This window comes from Canis lupus, chromosome 23, assembly GCF_003254725.2.
Source record: "Canis lupus dingo isolate Sandy chromosome 23, ASM325472v2, whole genome shotgun sequence".
NCBI classification, from domain to species: Eukaryota; Metazoa; Chordata; class Mammalia; order Carnivora; family Canidae; genus Canis; species Canis lupus.
In genome coordinates, this window is record NC_064265.1 from 6,825,109 (window position 1) to 6,838,578 (window position 13,470).

The 13,470-nt window shown below is 46.7% G+C and overlaps 1 protein-coding gene across 1 annotated transcript in view; it reads right to left on the bottom strand.

The window, feature by feature from the left end:
- Nucleotides 1–4,092: 4,092 nt before the first annotated feature.
- TRANK1 (tetratricopeptide repeat and ankyrin repeat containing 1) overlaps nucleotides 4,093–13,470 on the bottom strand; it is a 100,134-nt gene continuing 90,756 nt past the window's right edge. Inside the window, exons 22-24 of the mRNA XM_035704954.2 lie at nucleotides 7,608–10,642; nucleotides 6,478–6,576; nucleotides 4,093–5,401 (exon numbers count right to left, since the gene is read on the bottom strand). Coding sequence (XP_035560847.2) covers nucleotides 5,301–5,401; nucleotides 6,478–6,576; nucleotides 7,608–10,642 — 3,235 coding nt within the window. The 3' untranslated portion in view covers nucleotides 4,093–5,300. The remainder of the gene's footprint in view (nucleotides 5,402–6,477; nucleotides 6,577–7,607; nucleotides 10,643–13,470) is intronic.

Here is a 13,470-nt window from a genome sequence, read left to right on the forward strand (position 1 = left end):
TGACACATATTTGTGATAACCACTATATTTTGGGTAGTTGTAAGATTTGGAGATCGCAGATGTAACAAGCCTAATACATCCTGACGTGGAGTAAGACCTTGTCTCAGTTATCTATTTCTGGGTAACAAACAATCCCAAGACTTAGCAGCTTAAAGCCATAATTCTTCATTATTTCTCAGTTAATATGGGCAAGTATCAGCTGGTGGTGGTGATGCTAGGGTCACTGATTTGGCCTCATTGAGCAGGCCCTGAGCTGAAACATCCAAGAAAGCTCTGCTCACATGAATGGTGCCCCAGGTTCCTGCATGCAGCTCCTACACATGGCCTCTCCACCTGGCTAACTTGGGCTTCTTCACAGCATGGTGGTCTCAGTGTAGCTAAATTCTTACATGGCAGCTGGATTATCCCAAAGAAAAGCAGAAGCTGCCAGACCTCTTAAAGATCAGACACAGGATCAGATAATGTCACTTCTGCTGCAAGCTATTGGCCAAAGCAAGTCATAAGGGGAAGGGAAACAGACTCCACCTCTTGATGGGTAGAATGACACATGCATGCAAGGACAGGGAGAAAAAGACAGGGGCTGTCTTTGAAATCTACCTACCATAGCCCTCAACTCTTAATCAGCTGTGAATTTGTGACTCCTCTCTGTAAGTTTGTTCCACCCTCTTTTCCAAGGCAGTAGCTAGGACTCCTCTGTTCAGGAGTGACACACCGGGCCAGAGGATGTCATGATCAATAGGGACCTGCACTCATACTCATTGCAAAGCAATGGGAAGGTGAGAAAACTTCAGAGATGATGGTTGAGCGATTCATCTACAGATGCTGGACCAGATGTCCCAGGGCTCCTCGCCTTATGAAGCTCAGCTCAGAAGGAGAAAAGTCACCCATCAATTCACACCCCCTGCCAGCTTGGTGTGTCAGGTGGTGGCCACTATGAACTGAAAGAGAGAGAGCCATCCTCCTCTTAACCATGCCACATAGGTCTCCTAAGTCTTGAGACCCCAAATAGCAAAGGGTCCTCCATAGTGATTTGGGCTGAATTTACCACCAAAGAGAGCTCAGAATAGCATTTTAATTAATTTAAATAAATGTGACACTTCTTGTACAACTGAAATTCATGTATCACACTATTGCTAGATCATTAAATCCCAGAATTATCAATGCCATACTAAAATCAGGTAGAAACAGGACATTCACACTGATTGTTATTCACGTTCAAAAATTAAAATGAAATACCTCATACACATATTGGGTGAAACCTGGAAATTGCTTTGCTGGGAATTTAACATTGAGTGTTTACAGCCTTGGTCATTTTCCTGGGCCCTGGGAGTGATCTCCCCATCTGAGCCTGAAGAACCCTTCCTGTGAGCTCCAGAGAGAGGGCATAGTACAAGCCTCGTCCATCTCTTGGCCGCATCCCTTACACATCCCCACAAGCCATGTGCCCATCCAGCAACACTGAATCAGCCCCCTGGAAGGAACCTAGAAGAGCCCAGGTCATGGTTTTAGAGAAATTAACAGCTGCTGCACTCCAGCTAACAGGAGACCTTAGGCACAGCCAGGACCTGTAAGCATTACTATTCCTTCCTTCTGTGCTGAGAGCAGGTGTGACATAAGCTGTAAATTGTACTGAGCTCCATGAGCAGGTGCTGGCCAGGGTGCTCAGCAAATATGGGGTTCATTTTGAGCTACAAGTGGCCTCTCTGGGGCAACTGAGGCAGGCTAGCAAGGGAAAGGTGAACACGGTATCTACAGCTCCGGGTTTGGAGGAAGAGGATGAAATGGGATTCAGTGTGTGAACTTCAGTACTCAGGGTGAGGGGTGGGCACGCTCAGGAGACAGCAAAGCTGGCAGCTTTGGGAGCAGTGCTGTGCTTTGCTATCCACTGGGAATGACCTTGGGCAGCTGCTTTGTTCTATTCTTGGGGCTCAAAGGCCAGGCCACCCTGAGTGGATAGCAGAAGATATATTCATTTCCCTGCCAGCCATTCCACTTTCCTATAGGAAAATACTTGTTTTGGGTGAGAAGTTGAAGTGGGGAAGCTGCGTCAGTCCCCAGGGGCTGGTCAGCACACTCTATGTACTGATGGAGAGAGTGCTGGCTGCCCTCAGATAACCCAGCCCAAGTCTCAGCCCCGCCTCAGACTGGCTCTGTGACCCAGGGTAAGATGCATCACCTGGGCCTGTTTCCTCGCCAGGGATTAGATGACATACTGAGGTGTCAGCTCCCATGTCGATGTCTTTCCTTCCTCCAATCACTAGAATACTGGATCATTGTCCCCAGGGAAAATTTGAGGAGAACAAGGGCTCTTAGCTAAGAACAGTCAGGCCAAAGCATGTGGGGGTTGGTAGGAGCCATCTGCCCGCCCCCCCTTCGAGGGCCTGAAATATCATTCCGAATGATTAATGCTGACTACAAAGAAGTAGAATTAATGTCTGAGACAGTTAGGAAAGTAGCTGATTCTTCATGATCAGTTTTTAAAGAGGAACTGAACCTGAGAATTCACCCTCTCGGCTCGGGATATAGACACTAGCTGTGTACGTGCTTGTCCAGCACCTGGGTACATAGGCGGGGTGGGGGGTGATCATGACAGAGCTCCAGCCTGGGGGCACCCCTCTTGCAGAAGAGAGTTAACACAGCAGACCTGATGGATATCTTTTGAAAGTCTTCCTTTCAAGGCTGACCCTTGGCTGGTGTTTGGAAACTTGAATTTCTGGAGGGTTCCTGCCATCTCCAGAACTGATAACCGTGGCTCACAGTGCTCAAACTGTTTGTACAAACAATGTCGTTTATGCTGAACACCTGCTTTCCTCCGGATACTCTGTGACTTTGGTATGTTCTAGGCAGAAGATGTCTACATGACCAGACGCCATTTAAAACTCTGAGCACTGAGTCTCTAATAATTTTTGATCAGTAACAATTCATGTGTGCTGTCACACTCATTGGTCGGGGAACCAAGCGTGTCCTGTGTGAGTCCACTGGGAGAGGACCCTCAGAAGCCTGCACCTACTCAACAACTCGGCCCATGTGCCTTTGCCCTTTCTGGATGGTGCTTGGTATGCTTGGGCTATAACAAATCAGAGCCATGAATACAACCACAAGCAGAGTCCTTCGAGCACTCCTAGCGAATTACTGAACCTGAGAGTAGTCTTGAGGACCTCTGACACACACACCCTGTCTTGGATTTCCAGGAAAGGCCTGGGACACCAAAGTCCTGCTACTGGGAAGGCCTGAGAATTGAAGACATTGGTGCTTCATGCTGAAACTCATTTCTCTCTCCCAACCTCCACACCCACACTCTAAACCCCTCTACAGGTGGAGGAGGTGGATCTTGGGAGTGGTTCTCTCCGGGGAGTTCTATCAGATGGTGTTGATATAGAAGACGGCAGCCTCATCTGGCCTGAGCCTCCTGGACCTCAAAGTCTAGGATCAAAGAACACTTTGTTTCCTAAGATTCAGTTGTCCTGCTCACCCAATGTAAGCAAACCCTGAGATCACAGACCTAAGGCCTGAGGGAACTCAAACCCATGGCAACAACCTATAGGACTACTAGGCACCAGGGCACAAAGGCTCTTGGACCACTCAATTCCCCCAAAGGGGAAACTGAGGCCCTGCTGGGTTATATAAATGCAGCTGCTGCCCCCCACCCCGCCTTGCCATGGGATATGCATTTCTATCACTGCTGCTTTTCCATGTCTCCACCTCCCTCTCACAGCAGACTCTGAGCCCCCAAGGGGGTGCTGCATCTAGGCACTCAGTGATATGACCCACCCCAGCTTAAGCCCCCCAATGCAGGCAGGAGATGATTCCCTGCTGGTCTCCTGCCTCCCTAGGCTATTTTCTTATTGGGGTAGTCTCAAGAGGCAAAGTCTGACAAAACTCCTTATAGTCCACACCCCAAATGCTCAGGAGGCACAGCAAGCCCTCAAGAGACACCACAACCATCTGTGAATCCCTGAATATCTTCATTTCAGAAGGCTCAGCAAGCTTCTGCCCTGGTCAGCATCAACCAGCTGGCCAGAGGGAACCAGTGCCAGGATTTACCCCTTGACTCTGAGTGGAGACGAAAATAAATAAATGGACAGCTCCATGTAAGAGAAATGATTTAACTTTATAAAAATGTGATAATACAGCAAGATTTGATTGGGTTTTTCCCTTTTTTTCTGGCAAGTGAAGTTTATAAAAAACACCTGGAATAAAAATTAGAAACATAACCTAACAAAAATTAAAAACAAGGAAATAGAGTCATTTAGAAAGACAATAAGGAGAAACCAATAAGCAGCAAAAGCAGCAGCAACATGGAGAGAAAGTTGGCTCTGCTGTGCGGGCAGATCAATGAAGGACCAACATAATCAGAGCCTTCACATCAGGTTGAACTGAGGGGCAGGGGTGAGGGAGGGCAGTAACCATGAGCGGCATGAAGGCCTCCAGAATGGAACCACACTGATGGCCACTGGCTCAGTTGGGGTGGGGGATGAAGCAATAGCCTCCTTCAACCAAGAAAATGAGACATATAGGGCCACATACAAACATTTTTTGGAATGTCTGCACCATAGCCAAGGCAGAGTTAGGACCACCTTGGAGAGGCAGGCTGGGAACCCCCTGCAACGTACCCCAGGCTGGCCTCGTAGGGCAAAGGTCCTGAGGTCCCACCCGCAGGACGCTGGAGGAGTTCTGGACTACATTCTGAGGTAGTCTAACATGACTTGCACAGGTAGCTGAAAATTATCACAAAAGAGTGGGAAGAATGAGGGCAGAAAAGATGCATGGACAAAAGAGGCTAAGGTACATAACAGAAGGGGCCTTGCTACAAGTAGGTTCAGAGATGACCAGAGAGTGTGGCCTGGGGTCACAGGTGGCCTGGGCACATGGGGGCTCTTGTACTACTTGATGCTGCAGCTGTGTGGAAGGAGATGAGGGAATCCCTGGAGGGATTCCCCAGCCCAGAGCAGCGCTAATTCTCAGGCTGGGGATCCCTTGCTGATGACTCATGTCATGATGGTGATGCACCAGAGAACCTCAGGGCTTTGGGGTGAGGTGTCCCAAGGGTATTTCAGCTATGACTCCTCTCATCTGAACAAGTTCTAGAGAGAACTAACACTGCTAGAGTTACAGGTGACGGAGTGATCAGATCAAAGCCACCAGTGAGAGAAATAACAAGAGCAAAAATCAAAGGTGTTGCTAGACTCCCCTACTTTTTTAAGTTAATTTACATTCTTTTTCTCATCTGCCCCAGCACTCAGAATTCTAAGTCAGGATAGAATGATCTGAAGGCTTAGGAGGCAGCAGCCGTGTGGATGTTAGTATTTTCTCTGCTTCCCACATTTCCGAGGACGCCTTCGAGGACGGAGCTCACCAAAGTCCTCCACTTCATTTTCGTAATCATCTTCCTGAACGATACCTATTTCAAAAGTAACAAACAAAAAACCAGAAAGAAAGTACAGAACAGTGATTTTTTTTACTCTGCTATAAAATATAACATGCCAGTAAAACCTGGTATCTTTGTAATTATTTTAAAGGGGGAAAAAAAGAAAGCCTAAATCAGAGCCCAAGTAAAAGTAAACACCCTTCTCTAGAATTAAGTTCTTATACAGGCTTGTTCCTCTGCCCTTATTTTAGAGACCCTTTAAATTGCAAAGAAATCAAATAAAACCTAAACTCAACCACAAACTCAAGTTGGTATACCAGTTATCTTCCTTTTGAAACAATCATAAAAATCATAGTTCCAGCAGACACTATAATCTAAACATTTTCTTCTGCCCTATGGTAAGGATTTGTGCCAAGTCCCTTCTAGTTTTTCCCAACTCTGGGGTCCAGATTTTCCAGTAGTGTCTGGATTAGGAGGACCCACAGAAGAGCATATGATATATTTGAAGTAAGAAGAAGTAAGATCTGGGCAAGAACAGGCAATAGTTGGAATGGGCAAGAGGGTAGACTTTCCAGATGATATGGAATTTGGCAAGACCATTCTGTCAGGAGAGAAACTTGACACTCCATACAAGCCCTTAACCCTCTATTAGGAAGATGCATGCTAGTTTTCCCAATGATTTTGTTTGCTTTGCTCACACATGTGTTTGTTTTCTATCCCCAAGACCAAAACAGTGCTGATACATACTAAACATTCAATAACTATCCACTGACTTACATGAATGGTTGACACAGGCAAGCATATCCACCAAGAGAAGGCTTTTCAATACTTTGTCAGTCCTTGGGAGTCACTGTATTGAGCATGAGTAGTGACTAGATGTCATTGATAACAGCTCAGGAGTGTCAAAAGAGATTTTCAAAAAAGAAACTAAGGTGAGCCCTCACAGTCAGATGGGGAAGCTCAAATACTATGTTGCTAATAACTTGACTGACAGGGAGCGAGGCTCCTAACACTGAGCAGCCACTACTGACACCATAGGCAACTCCACTTCACATTGACCTGGGGGTCAGCAGAACCAGAGCGTCACCCTGAAATCAAGGGCTCCTTACCTTCCTCTTTTAAGTGGAGTTCTGTCTTCATCAGCCATTCCTGAGCATCCCTGACTGACGGGATCAGACTGTTGACCAGCCGAGCCATCACTTCCTCTGCTACAGGGACCAAAGAACAAGAGCTTTGAGTATGGGGGCTGCTGCAGAGATCAGACCAAGCAGTCCTAGATCCAAAGCCCCCACCACCTCCCAAGAACCTGTCTTTGTGTTTCCCCTGAGGGGGACAATGGGATAAGGACCCACAGCCAACTTGTGCTACCACAAACATACACTACAGTTAAATGCCAGCCTGACACCACCATCCCTGTGTATCTGTAGAGATTGCCAATGTCACTAAACCTTAAACTGGAGTGTCCAAATTACAGACTAAGTTTGAATATTTAATTTCACTAATTTTATACATGAGTTCCACTCAGTGTTGCTATGAAATAGCTAATAAAAAAGATTCAAAGACCACATAACAATTCTTATTGTTAAACTCCCACATGGGGTATGGTTTAAGAACCCTACTATATGTCTGGGTGGCTCAGTGGTTGAGCTTCTGCCTTTGGCTCAGGTCGTGATCCCAGAATCCTGGGATTAAGTCCTGTGTCAGGCTCCCCCACAGGGATCCTGCTTCTCCCTCTGTCTATTTCTCTGCCTCTCTTTCTGTGTCTCTCATGAATAAATAAATGAAATCTTAAAAAAAAAAAAAAAAAAAAAAGGGAACCCTTCTAAAAGGAAGAGATCAACCGGGCAACTCCAGATCTTAGCCAAGGGCTCAATACAGAGTAGATGTTCAAAAAATGACCAGTGATGAATAGACCAGAAACTTAAGAGTTTTGTTAAGACTTTAAATGCTCTCCCTCGATCCTTGCCACAGAACTAGCTGGCTAGCCCTTCTCTTGTCTATAGTGCTGAGGAAACCATCTGGCCCAAGATAATCACAAAGTTTTAACTGAGGGCAGGGTGGTTCAAATGATGGGGTTTTGATGTAATTTGAGAACACACGTTCCTCACTTGTATCTCTGCTAATGCCAAGTTCTGTCATCCCCAGGACAGACCTCACCACAAAGGACTTGGCCCTGACATGTGTTCTCAAAGCCTAGGTTCTAACACCACCTTGGCCCCAATCCCTGAGGACCCCTTACCGCCAACCCAGGCCTTCCGCCTGTAGAGGTCCTCCACTGTGTCCAAAACCTTTTTGATGTTCTCCTGGACCTTTCTCTGCAGCATGTGTCTGTGCTCTTTGGAGCCCAGATGACTTCGGTTCCGCATGCTCTGCTCGATGTCCTGTACCACCAGCTTGCCTTCATCGATGGCCGGGTCCACCTTCTCACGGAAAAATTCGGAGTACTTCTGGTAGGCCACCTGCTGCTTCCGATGGCGCTCTAGGAGGATGTGCTGCTCATAAGACTCGCTATTCCTCTCCAGACCCTCCATGTCTCCCAACTCAGCCCTGGAAATGGCCACAGCCTCGGAAGCCTCTCCCTCAAATGCTTTCCCAGGGCTGAAATAGTTGTCAGGACCTCGGGTGAACTTCACCCCACACAGGTCGCACTGGGTCCTGTCGACATCAGCCTTCTTGAAGTTTCCAGCCCCGGGCTCCCTGGTCTCCTCCTGGAAGCACTCCGTCTGAGCACTCGCCCTCCTCCACCAGCTGATGCACAGGGACACCACCAGGCATGCCCTTCTCAGCTTCCGCTGGATGGAAGCCTTCCGCTGCTTCTGGGAAAGGATGGCAGCCAGGAGGCGGTCCCGGTCTTCCAAGGCCAGCTCATCAGTCTCATCCTGCCCAAACTCGCACTCTGGTTCAGCAAAGTAGTCCACGGGGTCCACGCAGAGCAGGCGGTTCAGTTTCACCTCCTCATGATAGAGGCCGCGCACCACGGACCCCTTGGCGTGCGCACTGTCCCACCGCCAGTGGCAGTCCATCAGGTACTCTTCGTCCCGCTCGAAGAGCAGGTCCTGCAGAGCCTCGGCCACAGACTTCACATTGGCCGCCGCCAACACCCGCTTCACCACTTTCAGGAGCCTCTCGGGCACCTGGTCCGGGCAGTCCACGCTCATCAGCTGCAGCCTCTTCTGGATCTCCTGGAAGTGCTGGTACAGGAGAGGCCTGCAGTAGGGCTGCAGAACCTCCTTGGCGTTCACCAGCATCACCAGGCACAGCACCAGGGTCCGCTCCGCTTCACCGGACACCACGTAGTCTATCTCACCGAAGGCATCGAGCAGGACATTGAAGTTCACGTTCTCATAGCCGCATAGCACCTTGACGAGGTAGGAGAGGTGGAACCGGAAATCCTGAATGGCTCTCGTCACGTCCTTCGGTTTGTACTCCTGGATGATGGAGAACATGTCCTTCTTGCTGAACAGGAACTCCCAGTAGTGCAAGATCGCGATGTAGCTCTTGGGGAGGCACAGGATGGTGTTCTTCCAGAGGCGGGCCAGGACCACCCCACAGTGGACAAACTGGAACTCCAACAGGGCCACCGTGTTTCCGATGCTGGGGATGAGTGGTTCCTTGCACCTCTTGACAAGGACATTCATGAAACGGAAAAAGAGCCGCTTGTAGTCTTCCGGGTTCCTGTACACATAGAACTGGTCGATGCAATTCTCCAGCAGCCGGATGAAGCAGAGGTGGGTCTTCTCGGTATTGTCATCATCCTTGTTGGGTGCCAACATGCCAAATTTTCCTTCTATCCCCTTCATCTTGCTGCCTCTCCCCCTACCCCTTTCTTCTTTTTCAGCCTCTAGAGCTTTGAGTTCCCTGTTGTAGTTGTCCTCCTCCTGGTGGAGCAGCTTTTCAAACTCCTCCGGATAGTTGGAGGAGACGAGGAAAGCCTGCATGGCGCTCAGCCACAGGTCGGTAGACTCTCGGCGGCTTCGTGCCCTTTCATTTTGAAACAGAAAATGGATGTACTCTTTCAGAGCAGACCTGTAGGAACGAAAGGATTTGTAGTTTGGTTTGAGGATGTCTTTGCATGCCATGGGGTTTTCTGACAACACTCTCTGATGGAAATGCTTGGGGAAGAGGACATTCAGGAAGGATTTGCAAAGGCCATACATATCTGTAGACAAAATATAATCAATTTCTTCAAGTTCCTCTGCCAAGGTTTTGGGGAATACTTTTTTGGCTTCCAAAAGCAACCCACTGATCGCCACCAAGTGCATTTTTGACTGAACCAAACACCTGGCCTCACAACGCCGCAAAGGCCTGTGGAAATCTTTGCAGTTTTCATCCTCACATTTCAAGCCTACAATAAACCGCATGCAGATTCCTGGGTAGGTCTTCCCAAGTAGGCTCTTTGTGATCTGACACAGCCTGCTCAGAAGGTGTTTGCTGAGGGCTAATTTTACCTGGTCAGTCATTATTGAGAAATAGTCTTTTGTTTTCTTCTCTCGCAAGTTCAAATCCAGGTCACAAATTATTCTTAATATGGGTCCAGGGTCATTCTGAGCTATCTGGCAATACTTGGCATCCACCTGAGAAATCCCAAAAAACTCAAAGCAAGACTTGACCATCTCCTTCTCGGCGTTGTTCGTCACTCTTTTGAGGGCCCTGACCAGATTGAGGAGGACTTCCAGGCCCCCGGGAGCCAGGGCCAGGACCTTCTCAGGCTCGGCCTCACACTGGCTGGTGGCTTCGTAGAGCGCCTCCACCACTCCAGCCGAGTGATTGAGTGTGTCAAACTTGAAGAAGGCATCCTTGAGCTTTTGAAAGTCTCTCAGGATTACCCCCTGAAGGAACTGTGCCTCAGCAATGCCAGACAACTGGTTGGTTTGACAGCAGAGGTCAAGGGCTTCTCTCAGAATGGCCTTGGTATGTTCTACATCCGAATCCCTGGCCACGTTGAGGCGGGCAGCCCCCAGCAGACACGAGGCCTGGAAGTCCTTGTCAGCAGTGAGCCTGGCAGCCTCCAACAAGCAGCCATGTTGCTTCATCAGCAAGGCAGCCTCTTCTCTCCGACCTTCCCTGTTGAGCAAGTCTGCAGCTTCCGCTAGTCGTCCACGAGACTTCAGGAACACCAGCTGGTCTTCTATGTCCAGCTTCGAGAGAACAGCCATCATCTCCTTGATCTTATTTGCACTCAGGTACTTTGCTGCAGCTTCCAGGTAAAACTGACTGGCAGAATAAGATAGCTTGGATATGGGAAGGGTCTTGGCCCTCAGCATTTCTTCGTACCTGGAATGACAGACAACACAAATGTCAGCTTATTACCACCCAATGGGAAACGTTCTCCAAATTCAGCACAAAGCAAGTTCAATGCAATTCCCACATGCAGATATAAATTACAAAACAAGAGCTAAACTTGTCCAGCAGCTTTACAAATGCATCACTTCACATGGATAAAATTCCTTCTTTATTTTCCAAAGGAACCAAGCATTAGTATATTTAGTTAATGAAACATAATAGAGTTGCAACCTAAGCAAAGGGAAGTTAGGGAAGTCTGAAAGTCAATCTGAAGGGCAATAATTATTCATAATCAAAATTATCCCAGAAAAAAAACCTTAAACTTTCACAAAAGCATGATATTCAGTTGGGTCTACAACTCCATTGCATCTGAGATAGGACTAATGAGACAGGGTGAAGACAGAGACTGCACACACACCAGCACAACATTCGACTTCCTCTTATTACCCAACCTGTGATTTTTCTCTTCTGCCAGGTATGTGCGTGGTTGAGTTAGACTGAGATTAATGAAGCTCTGAATGTTCCTCTTTTCTCTGCTGATCAAAGGCAGTATATCCCACACTACAGTCCCACAGTTATTAAGGCACAGGAACAATCCAATAAAACATGCTCACTTTTGAACTCTCGTTAGGATAAAATCCATCTTTTCACAACCAGAAAAGTGCCTAGATGCCTTACGATGCCCCAGAGTTATGCTACCAACATCAGATTTCCTGGTAAAACAGGCTTCCCCTGAGGGGTGTAAATAAAGATGAAGAAAGGGAGTACACTTCACATGTGAGCTGAGTAACGGAGTAACGAGTTGTTTTACCAAGTATGAAGAGCTATCCAGGTATTTTCTTTTCAAATTTAAAATGTCCTCAATGCACTTTGAGTCAGGCCAGTTAGCACCTGAATTCTATACTCAGTATGCAGAGTGTTCAAAGGACACTCAACTAGATCTTGTGTGAGGCTCCAGTGGATACTCAGGTTACACTTAGATCTCAATTCAACACATCATTAGAAACCCTCAGTTGTATACCTCAATAAAGCTGAAAAGAATAATAAAAGAAAATGATTTTTCTGAGGAAAATCTGTGACTATTTAAGGCTCTTCTAGAAAACTAAGGACAGAAGGTTAAATAACTAATTAAAAAAAAAAAAAAAAACTCTCAGTCAGTTTTGTCATATGAACTCACAAGAGAATTGGCCTGGTCAATTACTGCCACCACCACTGCATAGCACCCTGATAACCCAATAAATGTCACATCTGGATCCTGTTATGGATGGATAGTTTGCACCCCCTAAAATTCATACATTCACGCTCCAACTCCCAGTGTGGTTGACTTTTGGAGATGGGCTCTCTAAGGAACTAACTAAGGTTAAATGAGGTCACAACGGTGGAGCACTGATCCAACGAGATTAGTGTCCTTATAAGAAGACACCAGAGAGGGACACCTGGGTGGCTAAGTTGGTTGGGCATCTGACTTGGGTTTGGCTTGGGTCACAATCCCAGGATGATGGGATCCAGCCCAGCATCTGGCTATGTGTTCATCAGGGGTCCTGCTTGAGGATTCTCTCTCCTTCTCCCTCTGTCCCTCCCCCTACTTGCATGCACTTGTTCTCTCTCTAAAATAAATAATTTTTTTTAAAAAAAGAAGACATCAGAGAATGAGCTCTCTTGTGCACTCTCTCTCTCACTCCATGTGTAAGTGCCAAGGAAAGGCCACATGAAGACACAGTGAGAAGGCAACCATCTGTAAGCCAGGGAAAGAGCTCTTAGTAGTCTTGATCTTGGAACTTCTAGCCTCCAAAACTAGGAGAAAATGAATTTCTGTCATTTAAGCCACCCAATCTATGGCATTTCCTTACAGCACTCTGAGCTAATACACACCCATTGTGTATATCATATATATAATGGTACCCAAGAACTAGAGAAGGGAATATGCTCCTTTTCCCACCCATGGCACTGAACACCTACTTTTCCATTTCCAAAAATAAAATTCAAGGTACTAAGTACCTTTATTGAGGTACTGGTTACACAAGTATGTTAATTTTGTGGGAATTATGCGTGCCTTTTAATAAAAGCTGACTTTAAAAATCTGAAGTTTAAAAAAAAAATCTGAAGTTTGAACATCTGGGTCAGTTATGTTCATTTTGTCACTTGTATAATTTGATAGAAAGCAAAAAAAAAAAAAAAATGTAGAACCAACCCATATCCTACTTTCAGGAGCTGAGAGTGGTCTCAAAATCCTGCTCAACAGAAATGCAGAACAGCAGATTCTGTGATTCTAGCTGTCCCATACCACTGGGAAGATCTCCTAGGGTAATCAACAACATCCTCTTTCTATATTCCTTGTCAACCATCAACCCTACCATCTCCATCTCTGGAATATGAGGTAGGCTGAAGGCTCAAGAAGGTCTCCATGTATGAAACTTATGAGAGTATGTGTTCATAAATTTCACACACATATGTATGAGTGCATGACTGAAGATCTGCCAGGAGATCATGGTAAAGCAAAATCCTGATGGCCCACTAGCACTCTTACCTTTATCCAGCCAATCAGCAAAACTGTCAACTCAGCAGGTAAAGGTGGAGAGGACAGAACCATCATTAGCACATGTGTGTCATGTACACATGTAACATGTGTGTCATGTACACATGTAACAAACCCTTCATCTTCTACCCCTTATCCTCATGACATGGTGTCAAAGCTTATAAAGAGAGTAAAGTATATTAAACATACATATATTAAGAGTGCATTTACTAAATGCACTAGAATGGTGGTCACTAAGGAGAGAATGGGAATGGAGACTGGCCATGAAGAGGAAGAGGATGAA